Source organism: Nerophis lumbriciformis, linkage group LG15 (genome assembly GCF_033978685.3).
Source record: "Nerophis lumbriciformis linkage group LG15, RoL_Nlum_v2.1, whole genome shotgun sequence".
NCBI classification, from domain to species: Eukaryota; Metazoa; Chordata; class Actinopteri; order Syngnathiformes; family Syngnathidae; genus Nerophis; species Nerophis lumbriciformis.
Window position 1 is genome coordinate 37,591,298 of NC_084562.2, and position 19,042 is coordinate 37,610,339.

At 38.8% G+C, this 19,042-nt stretch overlaps 1 protein-coding gene across 1 annotated transcript in view; it reads left to right on the forward strand.

The window, feature by feature from the left end:
• The window catches only part of pex16 (peroxisomal biogenesis factor 16), a 62,793-nt gene that overhangs the window by 16,606 nt on the left and 27,145 nt on the right, over positions 1-19,042 (forward strand). The window contains exons 3-7 of the mRNA XM_061975180.1: positions 988-1,064; positions 1,288-1,421; positions 7,999-8,099; positions 16,636-16,713; positions 18,820-18,963. Of these exons, the coding sequence (XP_061831164.1) occupies positions 988-1,064; positions 1,288-1,421; positions 7,999-8,099; positions 16,636-16,713; positions 18,820-18,963 (534 nt within the window). The remainder of the gene's footprint in view (positions 1-987; positions 1,065-1,287; positions 1,422-7,998; positions 8,100-16,635; positions 16,714-18,819; positions 18,964-19,042) is intronic.

A 19,042-nucleotide genomic window follows, 5' to 3' on the forward strand; every position in this document is an offset into this window, starting at 1 on the left:
CATCACTTACTGTGCAATGTCTGGCACGGCGTGGTGCAGTTGGGAGAGTGGCCGTGCCAGCAACCTGATGGTTACTGGTTCAATCCCCACCTTCTACCAACCTCGTCACGATCCGTGTGTCCTTGAGCAAGACACTTCACCCTTGCTCCTGATGGGTCGGGGTCGTGGTTGGGGCCTTGCATTGCAGCTCCCGTCATCAGTGTGTGAATGGATGAATGTGGAAATAGTGTCAAAGCACTTTGAGTACCTTGAAGGTAGAAAAGTTTACCATTTACCATTTATTTTGTCACATCACAGACAATGTCATATGCAACTTTTTTTTGAAGAAATGTTTTCTGCACCCTGACTACTCTTCATCATTCCCTTGAGCAAAGCACAAAATATATTTTTTACTCTGAGTGTAGTGGTACATATATTCATAGATTTTTTTGGTAGAGATGTGTCCTGATTTCCCACATGGTAGGCAATAAAAGTGAGGTACAGGAACTGTGTTTTGTGTTACATGTTCACTCTGTCAACAAATTAGTGCAGCTCAGCGAGTACAATATAACATCAATAACAGTTTTTTGTTGAGGAAAAAGATTATATTTACCTTCTCAGGCAGTAAGTGTGAGCATTCTGAACAGATAGGGCCTCCTGCATTGGAGAACACGTTCACTGTCACAAGAGCTGCTGCTGCTTCTACTTCCTTGGCAGTGGCTATTTCTTCTGCGTTGGTTGGTGCCAGCCATTTCTTTTTCGTTGTTCTGTGCATATTTGGCGGCATATTTCTGGTCAGGGATCAAAACTAAGAATTGAAATGAAAGAATTTGGAATGTCAGTCCAAATTCTGATTAATGATCAAAGCCCAACCTTACTGTCAATGCTGCACTTTAGCCAATAAGGAACATTCATTTACTAAAAATAAAATAACATTTCACACTGTACAGTTTGTCAAGATCAAAACACCACTAAATCTCAATGGGTCTCACTGTTTGTGTTTTTCAGTGTACTCCGCTTCCAACCTCCTGGTGCTGTTCAATGACAGCATTCTGCGCAAAGGGCTGAGGTGTGCCCTGACTGTGGTGAGCACTGTGAAAATGATTTGGAGAAATGGATTCACGGTTGAGGAGTTTATCTATTATGTATCAATACTAGTTCCAAGACCTAAATGTTTCTCATTTCAGACAACACTGTTCATTTTTACTCTAGTCAAGAGCTAGTAGTACCTTGCATATTTGAAGAAGTATGAAGTTTTGATTTGTGTTGGGGGCTTGATGTATTCCAAATGTTTGCTTGGTTGTTCAGTCCATCTCACAGCAGAGAATCCTCACCTGGCTCTCTGTGTTGGAATATATGGAGGTATTCCTGGAGATGGGGTTCCAAAAGGTGTGCGGTGAAGTTGGCCGGTGGCTGGTCATTGGGCTCCTTCAAATGTTTAAGTATGTGACTATCAGAATTTTAATTATCAACCATGTCAGATGTGCCATAAATTCAGTCAATGACGAAGTTTCTATGATTTTTCTCATGCACTACAACAATAGATCAAACTACCGCAGACTTTTTACTAGAGGCTCAATGGTTAAAGGAAAACTGCACTTATTTTGGAATTTTGCCCATCATCCACAATCCTTTTGTGGGACAAGAACCTTTTTTATGTATTAGAGAGTGAAAAACTGCTATCACAATAAGCGGCTAACAATGCAGATATTGGGAATTCACCTATTTCGCCTATAAATCCCCCATAAGAAAACATCCAAGGCCATGACCTGCATAACAAAAAGTAACTACTTTTATGGCTTAGTGACACAGCGCCATGCTCACAGGTCCTCCGACGACTACCGGGAGTTAGTCTTATTCTTGCTACCGGAACTGCTGCTTCTGAATTAATTGCCTTTTAAAGGGAACTGCACTCTTTTTGGAATTTTGTCAATCGTTCACAAGCCCTAATGAGAGACAAGAAGACAAAAGTTGTTTGTTTGGATTCTAATTTTCAAAAATCAGCTCGTTATTGGTGGCTAGCAATGCAGCTGATGTGAGCAAACCATTCTGCCACTAAATCACTTAAAATGCATCCAAAATACACCAACAATACAATATTTACTTTCCGTAAACTGTATAATAGCCGAGCTGTAGCGACATTGTTATTGTTAGAGCAAATGCTGAGGAACTCTTTCTAGCGTAGTAATACATCATCTTGGGACGGCATGCTGAGGCATCAGCCGTGAGCAAGCTATGGCAAGATATAAGCAAGCTTTTGCGTCAGCAGCTAAATCGCTTTGGAGTTTGTAATACACAACACACTGCAATAACACCAATTTGTATTGACTGAAATACTTAAAAAAAAAAAAAAAAATCATATTACACTATTAGCCCACATTTCATGTTTTGTTTGTACACCGCAACAGTGTAGGTAGTTGTAATAACATGCATGGTGTTCTGCATGTATCATGAACAACATTATAGAGACTCACTCGATGGACAGTTGTCTGATTGGACCAGCTGGCCTGGGAAGTTTTATCAAGTTGACTTTTGGTTAAGCCCTTCATATACAGTATGTTAGTATAGCTTAGCTCCAAGTTTCACAATTGCAGCTTTGAGTCACACCGACCTCACTCTCTCGGCTTTCGTCTGCTCCAACGTTTCAGTCTTTCTTCTTGCTCGTGTTACAAGCAGCAGTTCATCCTCCGTACAGTCAGGTTCAAAAAGATAAGGTTGTGAATCCTCATTTGTCAAAAAATTGTCTTCTTTGTCTGTTACCAAGTCTCCCATGATTACAACACACTCGCGTTTGTTTCAGGAAGTAGAACACACATTTGTTGCTGGAAGTCAGAAGTGCGCTCTTATGGAAATAAATGTGCTGTGGAAATAAGTTCCGGTAATGCATAAAATGACCAAAATATGATACATTTTGCAAGCGTGTTTTATCATCTTTAGGATCCTAAAATGTGTGTGTGTGTGTGTGTGTGTGTGTGTGTGTGTGTGTGTGTGTGTGTGTGTGTGTGTGTGTAATATATATATATATATATATATATATATATATATATATATATATATGTGTGTGTGTAATATATATATATATATATATATATATATATATATATATATATATATATATATATATATATAATGTGTGTGTGTATATATAAATGTGTATATACATATATATATATATATATATATATATATAATGTGTGTGTGTGTGTGTGTATATATAAATGTGTATATACATGTATATGTATATACATATATATATACACATATGTTTGTGTGTGTGTGTGTGTGTATATATATTTATAAATATATATATATATATATATATATATATATATATATATATATATATATATATATATATATATACATATATATATATATATATATATATATATATATATATATATATATATATACATACAGGTAAAAGCCAGTAAATTAGAATATTTTGAAAAACTTGATTTATTTCAGTAATTGCATTCAAAAGGTGTAACTTGTACATTATATTTATTCATTGCACACAGACTGATGCATTCAAATGTTTATTTCATTTAATGTTGATGATTTGAAGTGGCAACAAATGAAAATCCAAAATTCCGTGTGTCACAAAATTAGAATATTGTGTAAGGCTAATACAAAAAAGGGATTTTTAGAAATGTTGGCCAACTGAAAAGTATGAAAATGAAAAATATGAGCATGTACAATACTCAATTCTTGGTTGGAGCTCCTTTTGCTTCAATTACTGCGTTAATGCGGCGTGGCATGGAGTCGATGAGTTTCTGGCACTGCTCAGGTGTTATGAGAGCCCAGGTTGCTCTGATAGTGGCCTTCAACTCTTCTGCGTTTTTGGGTCTGGCATTCTGCATCTTCCTTTTCACAATACCCCACAGATTTTCTATGGGGCTAAGGTCAGGGGAGTTGGCGGGCCAATTTAGAACTGAAATACCATGGTCCGTAAACCAGGCACGGGTAGATTTTGCGCTGTGTGCAGGCGCCAAGTCCTGTTGGAACTTGAAATCTCCATCTCCATAGAGCAGGTCAGCAGCAGGAAGCATGAAGTGCTCTAAAACTTGCTGGTAGACGGCTGCGTTGACCCTGGATCTCAGGAAACAGAGTGGACCGACACCAGCAGATGACATGGCACCCCAAACCATCACTGATGGTGGAAACTTTACACTAGACTTCAGGCAACGTGGATCCTGTGCCTCTCCTGTCTTCCTCCAGACTCTGGGACCTCGATTTCCAAAGGAAATGCAAAATTTGCATGGTTGGGTGATGGTTTGGGGTGCCATGTCATCTGCTGGTGTCGGTCCACTCTGTTTCCTGAGATCCAGGGTCAACGCAGCCGTCTACCAGCAAGTTTTAGAGCACTTCATGCTTCCTGCTGCTGACCTGCTCTATGGAGATGGAGATTTCAAGTTCCAACAGGACTTGGCGCCTGCACACAGCGCAAAATCTACCCGTGCCTGGTTTACGGACCATGGTATTTCTGTTCTAAATTGGCCCGCCAACTCCCCTGACCTTAGCCCCATAGAAAATCTGTGGGGTATTGTGAAAAGAAAGATGCAGAATGCCAGACCCAAAAACGCAGAAGAGTTGAAGGCCACTATCAGAGCAACCTGGGCTCTCATAACACCTGAGCAGTGCCAGAAACTCATCGACTCCATGCCACGCCGCATTAACGCAGTAATTGAGGCAAAAGGAGCTCCAACCAAGTATTGAGTATTGTACATGCTCATATTTTTTATTTTCATACTTTTCAGTTGGCCAACATTTCTAAAAATCCCTTTTTTGTATTAGCCTTACACAATATTCTAATTTTGTGACACACGGAATTTTGGATTTTCATTTGTTGCCACTTCAAATCATCAAAATTAAATGAAATAAACATTTGAATGCATCAGTCTGTGTGCAATGAATAAATATAATGTACAAGTTACACCTTTTGAATGCAATTACTGAAATAAATCAAGTTTTTCAAAATATTCTAATTTACTGGCTTTTACCTGTATGTATGTATGTATGTATGTATATATATATATATATATATATATTATAATTGTCAATAAATTTGAAATGCAAATGAAAACAAAGCTTCCCCTTCTTTAGTCATAATTTTTGTGTTTAAGAAACTTTGGCTCCAGACTTCTTCTGTTTGTTTGAGATTGTCATTACTGCATTAAATGGTGAAAAAGTGTATTACAACTAAGTACCGCTGCGGCCTCCAGGGATCACAGCTGGGACACAGATATTTGTGGCTGCCCTCTAGATCAGTGGTTCTCAACCTTTTTTCAGTGATGTACCCCCTGTGAACATTTTTTTGAATTCAAGTACCCCCTAATCAGAGCAAAGCATTTTTGGTTGAAAAAAGAGATAAAGAAGTAAAATACAGCACTATGTCATCAGTTTCTGATTTATTAAATTGTATAACAGTGCAAAATATTGCTCATTTGTTGTAGTCTATCTTGAACTATTTGGAAAAAAATATATAAAAATAACTAAAAACTTGTTGAAAAATAAACAAGTGATTCAATTATAAATAAAGATTTCTACACATAGAAGTAATCATCAACTTAAAGTGCCCTCTTTGGGGATTGTAATAGAGATCCATCTGGATTCATGAACTTAATTCTAATTATTTCTTCACAAAAAAAGAAATCTTTAACATCAATATTTATGGAACATGTCCACAAAAAATCTAGCTGTCAACACTGAATATTGCATTGTTGCATTTCTTTTCACAGTTCTTTTTGACAGACATTTAAAAAAAAATCTCACGTACCCCTTGGCATACCTTCAAGTACCCCCAGGGGTACGCGTACCCCCATTTGAGAACCACTGCTCTAGATGGTGCTCGCTAAAAAACACATATTTAAATAACTATTGAAAAATCAGTAAAAAGTTATAGTAAAGTAATTAATTCAGGCACCTTAAACGATATCTTAACATATTTGTTATTATGATGCATACTTGCCAACCCTCCCGAATTTTCCGGGAGACTCCCGAAATTCAGCGCCTCTCCCGAAAACCTCCCGGGACAAATTTTCTCCCGAAATTCAGGCGGAGCTGGAGGCCACGCCCCCTCCAGCTCCATGCAGACCTGAGTGACGTGTTGACAGCCTGTTCTCACATCCGCTTTCCCACCATATAAACAGTTAATGATCGAGGGCGAGTTCTTGGTTTCTTATGTGTGTTTATTGCTAGGCAGTTTCATTAACGTCCTCCCACGCGGTAACAACACACAACAACAGCAGTCAAGTTTTCGTCCCCCGTAAAGCAGTTCGTCTGCCGTAAACAGCAATGTTGTGACACTTTTAAACAGGACAATACTGCCATCTACTGTACATGCATATGTGACCCACCCATAATGTGTCACATTTTTGTGTTGATTTATTTATTTTATTTTGTGGTTTGAATTCGTTTTTGGAGCTGTCATTACAGATTTATCAGTATTCACATTGGTCAGTAGGGGGCAGTAGGGCGTTTCTTCCCAATTTAATGCTATCACCTGCAGACCGGAAGTGTCTTGTCATTCTGATGAGCGCGACCAGTCTGTGAACAATTGAAACGTCCTGTGTGCTTTTTCCTCCTGTATAACAGGTTAGTTTTGGTGAATCAACTCACTGAAGAATATCCATGTGATCTTTATAAGTTTAAGTACACATTCTGATGGTGGAGCCTAACTCTAAAGTGTTTGTGAGTTGTAGTTTGTATTTGTGAATGAATCCAGTGCACAGCTGCAGTAATCAATACAACGACGTGAGTGCGCAATGTTTATATAGGAACTTCTGATCCTAATTTAGACTCCCAAATTAGAGCTCCCGTTTTCTTATTGATTTTATAATGTATATTTGTATAATGTGTGTGTTCTGAAATAGTGACAGAGAATAGAACAAGGATAGACAATTCAACCCTTAACTCAACAATGAGTGTATGTGTAAATAAATGAACACTGAAATTCAAGTATTTCTTTTATTTATTTATATATATATATATATATATATATATATATATATATATATATATATATATATATATATATATATATATATATATATATATAGCTAGAATTCACTGAAAGTCAAGTATTTCTTATATATATATATATCTTAACCACGCCCCACCCCCGACCACGCCCCCCACCTCCCACCCCCCACCTCCCGAAATCGGAGATCTCAAGGTTGGCAAGTATGTTATGATGTGTCTAAAATAAGTAAATACAGTTCGACAACTAGAAAATTAATGTTCAAGATTATAGATTGCTTTTTTACAGAACTCTACTTCGTAGCTTTAGTGGAAATCCTGCTGCACAATGATCTATTTTATCGTCAGCTATTTATTTAGTTGTGTAAAAGAAAGCCTTTCTATAGTTGTAATATAAAGTAAAGTATTACGAGCAATTAACATTTATTTTCTATGATTTTGATAGAAAAAAAAAGTACAGTAGGATTTTGGATTCAATTCTGTTATTTTCAATTACTACTTTTAGAACACAGTAAGTGGCTCAGTTAGTACACAAGACATAACATTTAGTAAACACTGTTATAAATGTTATGAGGATAGTAGTGGTCCGACATATTTGTGAAAGATGAAATGTGTGTTCAATTACAAATTCATTCTGGGAATGTGTAAAGGGAAAATCTTTGTCCATGTACGAGTGCATATAATTGTATTTTTCGCAAGTACAACTTCAAGTATTTCTGCATTACTACCAATTTTTAGGAGTTTACTGACTTTTAAACTAAGATAACAATTTACACCTTTTTTAATTGTCACTTTTAACAAAAGTAGTTTGAAGGTAGCATAAAAATCTATTAAAGCTATTAGTTTGGTTGGTACTTAGTTCAAGGGCACCTCGACACTAGGCAGAAAAAGCTTCTCTCCAAGAACCAGTTACAAAGTTTACTCATTCATCATGAGCCTTTAAAAACAGCACGAAGTGACGAGAATACAACAACTGTCTAAAGCTGAATAAAGGATACTGCAGCGAGGTATCTCTGACACAATTTTCCTCTCATGCAGGGCCATTATGCGACTTGTGCTTCTTTTGTGGTATAAATCTGGCATCCAGACTTCACCTCCAATCATCCCGCTTGACAGAGGTGCAGAGATAAGTGTTGAAGGTCAGTCATGCAGAATGCACTTAATGCTTTTTTGGGGGGTCTTTTTTTGGATCGATCGATACATAGATTTATAAGAGTCTGTTAGAGTTGTTCTTAATTTCAGGTGTGTACAAACTGCACTTAAATCTAGATTTTAAAATAATATATTTAAAGTTACTTGTCGAGAAGCAGGAAGTTATTGGTATATGCCTAAAAAAAAATATATATAATGCATCCTTAATATACTTAAGTTATATTAGCTTTGTGGTATAGGTAACAGAGCAAATACGTGTAATATCTAATACATCACATAAAAAAATCAATATATGTATGTATGTATATATATATATATATGTGTGTGTGTGTGTGTGTGTGTGTGTGTGTGTGTGTGTGTGTGTGTGTGTGTGTGTGTGTGTGTGTGTGTGTGTGTGTATATAATTTTTTTTTTTAATTTTTAGTTTTTTAATTTTATTATATTTGTTCTATTTGCACACACAGAGAAAGAGAAAAAAGAACAATATTCAATGTAAAGCAAAAATATGTGCGGGACAGGTTAAGACAGGGGTGGGCAAACTTTTTGGTTCAGGGGCCACATTGGCTTTGGAAATTTGACAGACGGGTCCGGGCGAGCACATGATTTATTTCAAAGCATATCATATCTTATGGAACTAAGAGTATACTTCTCAAACATGGGCTATTTTAATCATAATACATCTAACATCGACGTCCCACTGGGGTGAGTTTTTCCTTGCCCTTATGTGGGCTCTGTACCGAGGATGTCGTTGTGGCTTGTGCAGCCCTTTGAGACACTTGTGATTTAGGGCTATATAAATAAACATTGATTAATTGATTGATTGATTGATTTTCAACAATATCATATTAATACATCAAAGAAACATACAAATGGTATTAAAGGGTTAACACTTATATTCTCTTTTGGTGGGAGCAGTGTTGTTGATCACCCCTGTTTTGCCAGTGCCTCGAAGTCTAGTATCAGTTTTGTTGTGTCAATTCTCAAAACAGATATTTGCTCAATTCTGTTTTAATATTTGGTGGGCCGGATTAAAGGGACCAATGGACCATGTGGCCCTCGGGCTGTAGTTTGCTCTCCCCTGGGTTAAGAAGACCCCTGGGTTAAGAAGACTCCACGTAAGCGGCATGGCCGGAAACCAACATTGAATGACCGTGACCTTCGATCCCTCAGACGGCACTGTATCAAAAACCGACATCAATCTCTAAAGGATATCACCACATGGGCTCAGGAACCACTGTCACTAAATACAGTTTGTCGCTACATCTGTAAGTGCAAGTTAAAGCTCTACTATGCAAAGCGACAGCCATTTATCAACAACATCCAGAAACGCCGCTGGCTTCTCCGGGCCCGAGATCATCTAAGATGGACTGATGCAAAGTGGAAAAGTGTTCTGTGGTCTGACGAGTCCACATTTCAAATTGTTTTGGGAAATATTCGACATAGTGTCACCGGACCAAAGGGGAAGCGAACCATCCAGACTATCGACGCAAAGTTCAAAAGCCAGCATCTGTGATGGTATGGGGGTGCATTAGTGCCCAAGGCATGGGTAACTTACACATCTGTGAAGGCACCATTAATGCTGAAAGGTACATACAGGTTTTGGAAGAACATATGCTGCCATCTAAGCGCCGTCTTTTTCATGGACGCCCCTGCTTATTTCAGTAAGACAATGCCAAGCCACATTCAGCACGTGTTACAACAGCGTGGCTTCGTAAAAAAAGAGTGCGGGTACTTTCCTGGCCCGCCTGCAGTCCAGACCTGTCTCCCTTCGAAAATGTGTGGCGCATTATGAAGCGTAAAATACGACAGCGGAGACTCCGGACTGTTGAACGACTGAAGCTCGACATAAAACAAGAATGGGAAAGAATTCCACTTTCAAAGCTTCAACAATTAGTTTCCTCAGTTCCCAATCGTTTGAGTGTTGTTAAAAGAAAAGGTGATGTAACACAGTGGTGTGAACGTGCCCTTTCCCAACTACTTTGGCACGTGTTGCAGCCATAAAATTCTAAGTTAATTTATATTTGCAAAAAAAAAAAAAAGTTTATGAGTTTGATCAAATATCTTGTCTTTGTAGTGCATTCAATTGAATATGGGTTGAAAAGGATTTGCAAATCATTGTATTCCGTTTATATTTACATCTAACACAATTTCCCAACTCATATGGAAACGGGGTTTGTACATAAAGGTAGATGAAAGTCATGACAGTATCTTATTAGGGCCCGAGCAGCGGAGCAAGCCTCGCAGGTGCAATGCAGAGCACCTCAATGGCCTTATTGCAATTGCAATGTTTTTGGGCTCGAGCAGTGGATACGAAGCACCGCTTTTTTTTTTTTTTTGTCATTAAAAAATACAATCATGTGTGCTTACGGACTGTATCCCTGCAGAATGTATTCATCTATATTGATATATAATGTAGGAACCAGAAATATTAATAACAGAAAGAAACAACCCTTTTGTGCGAATGAGTGTAAATGGGGGAGGGAGGTTTTTTGGGTTGGTGCACTAATTGTATATCTTGTGTTTTTTATGTTGATTTAATAAAAAAAAAAAAATTATTTAAAAAAAAAAAAAAGGTTTTTTTTTTTTTTTTTTACATTTCTTGTGTGGCCCGGTACCAATCGATCCACGGACCGGTACCGGGCCACGGACCGGTACCGGGCCGCGGCCCGGTGGTTGGGGACCACTGATCTAAGACATTTTCGTGACCGTGGAGAGGAAAGGTCCGTTTCTCAATACATTTGTCACCTCGGAGGGTGTTACTAAAAAATTTGGCCAGGGTGTATTTTTCAAAATGGCGGGCAAACTTTGTGAGAGCCCAAAATCCAAGATGGAAATTAACTTTTGAATGGTTTGACCTACAATGACGCACAATACATAATTTCAGAGCTTATTTTGATCAAGGAATACATATTTGGTGGTTATGTAATGAGATGACCTACCGTATTTTCCGCACTATTAGCCGCACCTAAAAACCACAAATTTACTCAAAAGCTGACAGTGCGGCTTTTAACCCGGTGCGCTTTATATATGGATTAATATTACGATTCATTTTCATAAAGTTTCGATCTCGCAACTTCGGTAAACAGCCGCCATCTTTTTTCCCGGTAGAACAGGAAGCGCTTCTTCTTCTACGCAAGCAACCGCCAAGGTAAGCACCCGCCCCCATAGAACAGGAAGCGCTTCTTCTACTGTAAGCAACCACCCGCCCCGGAAGAAGAGGCACGCGGTGCATGCTGGGATATGTGACGTTTCATTTCCATTTGTGTGTTTATGTAAAGACCCCAAAATGGCTCCTATTAAGTGTGTTGTCTGTCTAATTATAAATAATGCAGACGAGGCGTGTTAACTGAGTTCTCAACGTTTACTCACAGCGTGCTCATAACCACATTCTAACTGCCAGCATACAACGCTTCTCAGGGCTACCGCGCATGCTCGTCACTATCGTTGCATGCTGGGTAGTGTAGTTGTTATATTTGCTAGCTCATAACATCACATTAAGAGACACGCTTACGCGCTTAATTCAATACTCGCCGTCATTCCGGGTGGATTGACAAAAGACCTCCAGCCGCTAGATATTGGTGTCAACAGGGCATTCGAAGCTAGACTGCTAACTGCGTGGGAACAATGGATGACCGAAGGCGAACACACCTTCACTAAGACAGGGAGGCAGCGCCAGACGACATTCGCCCAACTTTTCAATTCGGACAACGAAGGAGAATAATTCGAGGGATTTATGAATGAAGAATAACTTCAGAAAGTGAGCGTTATGTTTATTTTGTGTGTTGTGACATTAACGTTCGAGCAACATTATGTTGCTATTGCTCTGCACTATTTTGAATTTTACTATGTTTGTGATTGCACATTTGCGTACATTTTGGGAGTGAACAGAGTTGTTAGAACGCTGGTTTTTAATATATTATTAAAGTTTGACTGACCTATCTGACTGTTTTTTTGACATTCCTTTAGCGCAGTTAGATGCGGCTTACAACACCGGGCGGCTTATAGGTGGACAAAGTTTTGAAATATGCCGTTCATTGAAGGCGCGGCTTTTAACCCAGGGCGCCTTATGGTGCGGAAAATACGATATTTTTGATCTTTTTAAATCGGCCAGTGCCTTCATATTAGGCTCTAACGTTTAGTTTAGTTGAGTTTATTAAGGATCCCCATTAGTCTACACCGCTAGTGGGCTAGTACTTTACAGATACTGTAATATTATTGTTCATGTTTTTCAGTCAGTACAGATTGGTGTTCTATCGTGATATGCATTACAAACTCAATCGCTTTTTGTGCTGACGTAGAAGCCAGCTTATCTCTCTCTGTAGCTAGCTTTTACTGCTAATACTGAACATACCGATGTGTTACTACGCTAGAAAAAGAGTTCCTCCGTGTTCGCTCTTACAGTAACAATGTCGCTACAGCTTGATTATTATACAGGTTAAATTAAAGTCTTGATGATGATTTTTGAATGCATTTTTAAAATGAGTTGGATGTTGAATTGCTTGCTCCCATTAGCTGCATTGTTAGCCATTTAAAACGAGCCGGTTTTTACATGTTAGAATGCAAAAAAACGCAACCTTTTGTCTTCTTGTCTCTTATTAGAATTGTGAACAAAAACAAGTGCAGTTCCCCTTTAAGGTGTGACCCATGAACAGTGTTGGGACTAACGCGTTACAAAGTAACGCGTTACTGTAACGCCGTTAGTTTCGGCGGTAACTAGTAATCTAACGCGTTTTTTTTTTTTATTCAGTAATTTAGTTACCGTTACTACATGATGCGTTACTGCGTTATTTTACGTTACTTTTGATGTAGTATCGGCTAGAAACAGAAGCGCTGCGGTGTCGTTCTTCTGAATCTTCCTCTGTCACAAGCCGGAGAGAAGAAAAGAGGCGCGGTCTATGTGTGTGTGGGTGTGGGTGTGGGGAAAAAAAGTTGTTGGCACGTTCAGTCCACACACAGCGTGGTCATGGCGAGCGGAGTAACGGAGGAGCTTGAACTCGGTTGTGCAAAACGAGGGTTTTAAACACATGCTGAACGTGCTTGAACCACGTTACGACATCCCGTCGCGCACCCACTTCAGCAATAAGATTGTGCCAAATCTTTATGAGCAGGAGAAGAAAAAAGTTGTGGATGAACTATCCCGAGCATCATCTGTTGCGCTCATGACAGACGGGTGGACGTCCAGCGGAACTATAAGCGCTCACTTCATCACAGCAGACTGGGAGATGAGAAGACACGCCCCCTCTACGAGAGTCACCTTGCGCAGGTACTGACACAAGCAGTGGAGGACTGGAAGATAAAGATATCCCAGTCACACGTGATAATGCCAAAAATCAAATAATTACAGAGAATGAGGCAGGACTGGGACCACAGATAGGTGCTTTGCACATGTAGTGAATTTGGCATCACAGAAGGGAATCTCAGTCAATAGGATGGAGCGCCTCTTTGGGAGGATCAGGAAGGTTTCTTACTTCCACCCAAGCACAACAGCTGCTCATGTGCTTAAGACAAAGCAAGAAATGCTAAAGCTGCCTGCTCATACATGACGTCCCAACGAGGTGGAACTCCACTTATGATATGTTGGAGCAGCAGGCAGCTATATACTCTGCATTGACCCACAACACCCTGAAGACAAATGTCACCCTGTCTGATGATGATGTGAGAGTGGCAGGTGAGGTCCTCTAGGTGCTTAAACCCCTCAAAAGTGTTCCATCTCTACTGAGCACTGAAACTTCACCATCTGTGTCAATGATCCTGCCACTGAAAACAAGTATTCTACAATCCATGGCTCCAAGTGTGGAAGACAGCAGCATCACTCCAGATGTCAGGCTTTATGTTTCAAGGAAGATGATGTGCCTTCTTATGTTGCACTTTAACTTGTTTTTTATTCATGGTCATTGGTCCAAGTTTAAAGAAAGGAGGAATGCCTTTTTATGTTGCACTGTTTTTCATTAATTATGTTAAAAGGAAAATAAAAATGTATGTCAAGTTGATCAACAGATTGTATTATTCTCCAGTGCAATAACAGTACTGAAATGAAGGCAAAAAGGGCATTAATGGGAGCTTTAAAAAAAAAAGAAGAAAAAAAGAAGTAACTAAATAGTTACTTTTCACAGTAAGGCATTACTTTTTGGTGTAAGTAACTGAGTTAGTAACTGAGTTACTTTTGAAATAAAGTAACTAGTAACTGTAACTAGTTACTGGTTTTCAGTAACTAACCCAACACTGCCCATGAACCATAAATGTTTACAAGTGGGCCTGTGTCCAAAGATATGGAAGGTGGCTAAGGTTACTCCTCTACATAAGGATACCAAATTGGCTTTCAATGAGGGCAATTCTAGACCAATAAGCATTCTACCTGGGTTATGTAAAATACTGGAGAAATGTGTGTATGCACAAATTCAAGCTTACTTTCAATCAAATGGGCGAGCAACTGATTCTCAACATGCATATAGAACGGGCCACTCTACATCCACTGCTCTTATACAAATGACGGACGATTGGCTTAATGCTATAGATAATTCTATGTTGGTTGGAGCTGTGCTGTTAGATTTTAGTGCTGCATTTGACGTGATTGACCACTCTCTTTTAATAGAGAAACGTAAATGTTATGGTTTTAATTCTTCGGCTTTAATGTGGATACAGAGTTATTTATCCTCAAGATCACAACAGGTGTATCTTAATGGCAGCTTGTCTAATAGCAGAAGTTTGGATTGTGGTGTTCCACAAGGAAGTTGCCTGGGACCTTTACTTTTTTCTATATTTACCAATGATTTACCTTGGGCTACCGGGCGTGCAAGATTGGTTCTTTATGCTGATGATGCAACCTTATATTATGCTGCACCATCATGCAATAATGTAGTATTGAGTGAGGAACTAAAAGCTGGGCATGACTGGACATGTGTAACAGACTTGTCCTTAACATCTCAAAAACAAAAAGTATTATATTGGGGACTAGGCAAGGGTTGTCTTGTGACCCAAAGTTTTATCTGAGGCTAGGTATCTCAACAGTTCAACAGGTCAGAAGTGCCAAGCTCCTTGGTGTGATGCTGGACTGCACTCTATCCTGGTCAAATCATATCAGTGATATAGTTACAAAGATGGGAAGGGCTGTTGGTGTTTCCAGGAAATGTGCTGCTTTTGTTTATCCATCTCTTCTTTGTCAAATTGTTAAGAGTTAGGCTTGTGTCACCTTGACTATTGTTCTACAGTCTGGGCGTCTGCTGCAAGTGGTGAGATCAGTAAGCTCCAGATTGTCCAGAATAGGGCAGCAAGGCTGGTTCTTGGTTGTTCACTAAGAACCAATGTGAACCAAATGCATGCTTCTCTTTCCTGGCTAACAGTGCAGAACAGGTTGTCAGCTAATACTCTAATATTGTTAAAATCAGTGACCAGTAGTAAAACTCCTGCTTTTCTCATGGCCCAAATAGTTCACAGTAGCACAATCACAATACCAGGGCGTCCAGTGAGGGGCATTTTATACTCCCTCGTCCCAGGAAGAATGCTTTGCGGAAATCTTTTATTTATAGATCTTTATCGCTCTTGAATAACCTGCCTCGAATTCTCACCGGCATTGAAAGTAAGCAGGTTTTTAAAGAGAGAGTAATATTTTATCTGAGTCTTTAAATTAGTCTGCTAGTTAAAGATTTGTTTGGTTTTATATTGTGTAGTTATATTTATATGGTAATTATTATTCTGTGACTGTAAATTGTTTGCTTGTTTTCTTATTGATGCTTTTATTTTTATTTTTTATTTTTTCTGTATTGTGTAGTTATAATTATATGCTTTTACTTGTAATTGTATTGAATTGTGGACCCCAGGAAGACTAGTGGGTTGTTGAGGCAACCAGCTAATGGGGATCCTTAATAAAAATCAAAATCAAATCATGAAGATGCACTTCATAATCAGATAATTTTTTTCAGGGTCAATGTACACAGGAACATTGTAATCCGAATACAGATCAGATCTGAAAAAAAAATTGCTCATGTACACATGGCTACTATTATCTACTGATTCACCTACTGATGATACAGCATCAGGAGCAACAGGGGATTCAGTATAGTATAAGGATGCTTTGACATGGTCCCTGAAGAGGGCCTGACGCTCAAACCAGCATCCATCAGGTTGTGAGACAACCACCCTACCACCTGAGCCATGTAACTACAGTATTTTATGTGGGTTAATTTTTCTCACTTATGCTTGTTGTGCTCATAGTCGCCTATCATGATTGAGTTGGTTCTGGTACACTGCAGTGTGCATGTGTATTTGCTTTTTTTTTTTTTTTTTTTAAGTAATGTTCACTAATATTTAAATATATCTGGATTCAGGCTTTGATTTGGACAACCTTAATAGATACTTACATCAAATGAGTCAAACTAAGGAATGAAGATTAATGTTTTTGAGTATTTCTTTGACCATTTATTTAAAAAAATATTGTAACATACATATTGTTTCCGTGTTCTACATGACGTAAAAGTTTGAAGGTGTCAAATATATTATTCATAATTAATTTCTTCGTCTTTACAGATAATCAAATGAAGCAGCAAGATGACACTTGCTTTGTGGGCCAGAGGTCAGGACGGGTCATCAGATCACTGGGCAGTGGTAAGCATCGTTAGAACGCCTAGAAACATTGGTTCCATTCAAGGGAACTCATTAAGTCCAGGTACACAATGTTATTATCATTAAAAAGTGCCTACTTAACTCGACGGCGACAAATACAGTATGTTTGACCGCTTTCGTCGACATAAAATTTGAGACCCAAAGCTTTCATTTAAATTAAAAATGGAATGAGAGTTCAATGAGAGTTAGGGCTGTCTTCAAATAGCAGAAGTTTCGACGATTTGATTTGGCGGAGTCTGATTTAACGATCAACCTCATTGTCGAATCGGACATTAAACATAATTAGCGCTATAATCATGGGAGTGTGGAGGGTGGGTACAGCAGGTTTACTGGGAGGAAGTATGAGTGTGTTCATCATTAGTAAAAGACTCTTGTGTGCAGACAAATAGTTTTTAGAGAGTAAGAATATTATTATCTGCTTGCAATTTTGGCTGTCTCTTAAAGGCAATCGCTGCATCCTGGCATCTCTAAATGAGCTGGCCGTGTGTTTGGGCCTCCCACGTATGTCTCTCTAAAACCTATTTGTCTGCAAACAATAATATTTCACTAATAGTGTTGGTAAGCTGTTTCTTCATGGGGTACCAGGACCTGGACGTGTAGCACTTTTTTGCTAATAAAGGTAATGATTCGGGATGACCGATATTATCGGCCGATAAATGCTTTAAAAAGTAATATCGGAAATTATCGGTATCGGTTTCAAGATTATCGGTATCGGTTTCCAAAAGAAGAATTTGTGACTTTCTAAAACGCCGCTGTGTAGACGGACACAGGAAGATGTACAGAGCGCCAATTAATCCTCGAAGGCGCTGCCTTTGCGTACTGGCCCAGTCACATACGATCTACGGCTTGACACACACACTCGCAAATGCAAGCATACTTGATCAACAGCCTTACAGGTCACACTGAGGGTGGCCGTATAAACAACTTTAACACTGTTACAAATATGCGCCACACTGTGAACCCACACCAAACAAGAATGACAAACACATTTCGGGAGAACATCCGCACCGTAACACAACAGAACAAATACCCAGAACCCCTTGCAGATGCTTGTTTTCATTCAGAAAAATCTACCTCTCACACGTGATGACAAGGAGAAAAAGAATTAGCCCACTCTTTGAGCTTCATCTGTTGCACAAATAGACTAATAGTCTGGACTGAGTGAAGCTGTTTTATTTATGTTTTGTGCCTTTTTTCCCCATGCTCTTTAAAGGATGGCTGTGTTTTCTACTAGTCTAGACTGAAGTAGTTTTATTAATGTTCATGCACTTTAAAGGATGGCTGTGTTTTCTACTAGTCTAGACTGAAGCAGTTGTATTAATGTTCATGCACTTTAAAGGATGGCTGTGTTATCTACTAGTCTAGACTGAAGCAGTATTTTATTTTTGTGCCTTTCTTGTTTTTATTTGCACATTTTTGTTACTCATATGAATACGTTAAGAACAGGGCAGATTGAGCCCAGTTTATAGTACACTCTGGACTGAAGCTTCATTGTTTTTGTAGCTGTTGTTTTGAGGCATGTTTAAAAAAAAAAAAAAAAAAAATGCACTTTGTGAAAGTCAAAGCTGACAGTGTTTCCCATAGTTGTTGTGGGTATCAGGATTATTTCAGGGAGAGCATGTCCCACATTCCAAGCTGCTGTTTTGAGGCATGTTAAAAAAATGCCCTTTGTGACTTACCGTCAATAATAAATATGGCAGTGCAATGTTGGCACTTTTTTCCATTACTTGAGTTGATTTATTTTGGAAAACCTGGTTACATTGTTTAATGCATCCAGCGGGGCATCACAACAAAATTAGGCATAATAATGTGTTAATTCCACGACTATATATATCGGTATCGGTTGATATCGGTATCGATAATTAAGAGTTGGACAATATCGGATATCGGCAAATAAGCCATTGTCCGACATCCCTAGTAATGATCCTTTCACAGTTTCAAATACGGAAACTTTGTTATGACTTCTACTTCCTTTAATTAGTCAAGTTTGATGTCTTGTTGGCGAAGCCGAGCCAAGGACCTCAATAATAAATTTCCGGTTGGGAGATTTTCTGGGTAGTACAACACCCTTTCTGTGTGACGTTGCAGCACCATCTGTGTGTGGAGCAGCCAGCCTAAAGAACAAGAGAAGACAGAACTTGAAGGAGGAGAAGCTCCACAGTAAACCAACATCCCTGCTGCTCCAGGAGACCATCGCTGAGACTGTGTACATCAGTCGTCCCCTTGTACATTGTATCCTTCCAAAAAGTATTCCTTATTATTTATTTTTGAATATAAAAGTATTTTATTTTTCCATAAATCGTGCATCCGG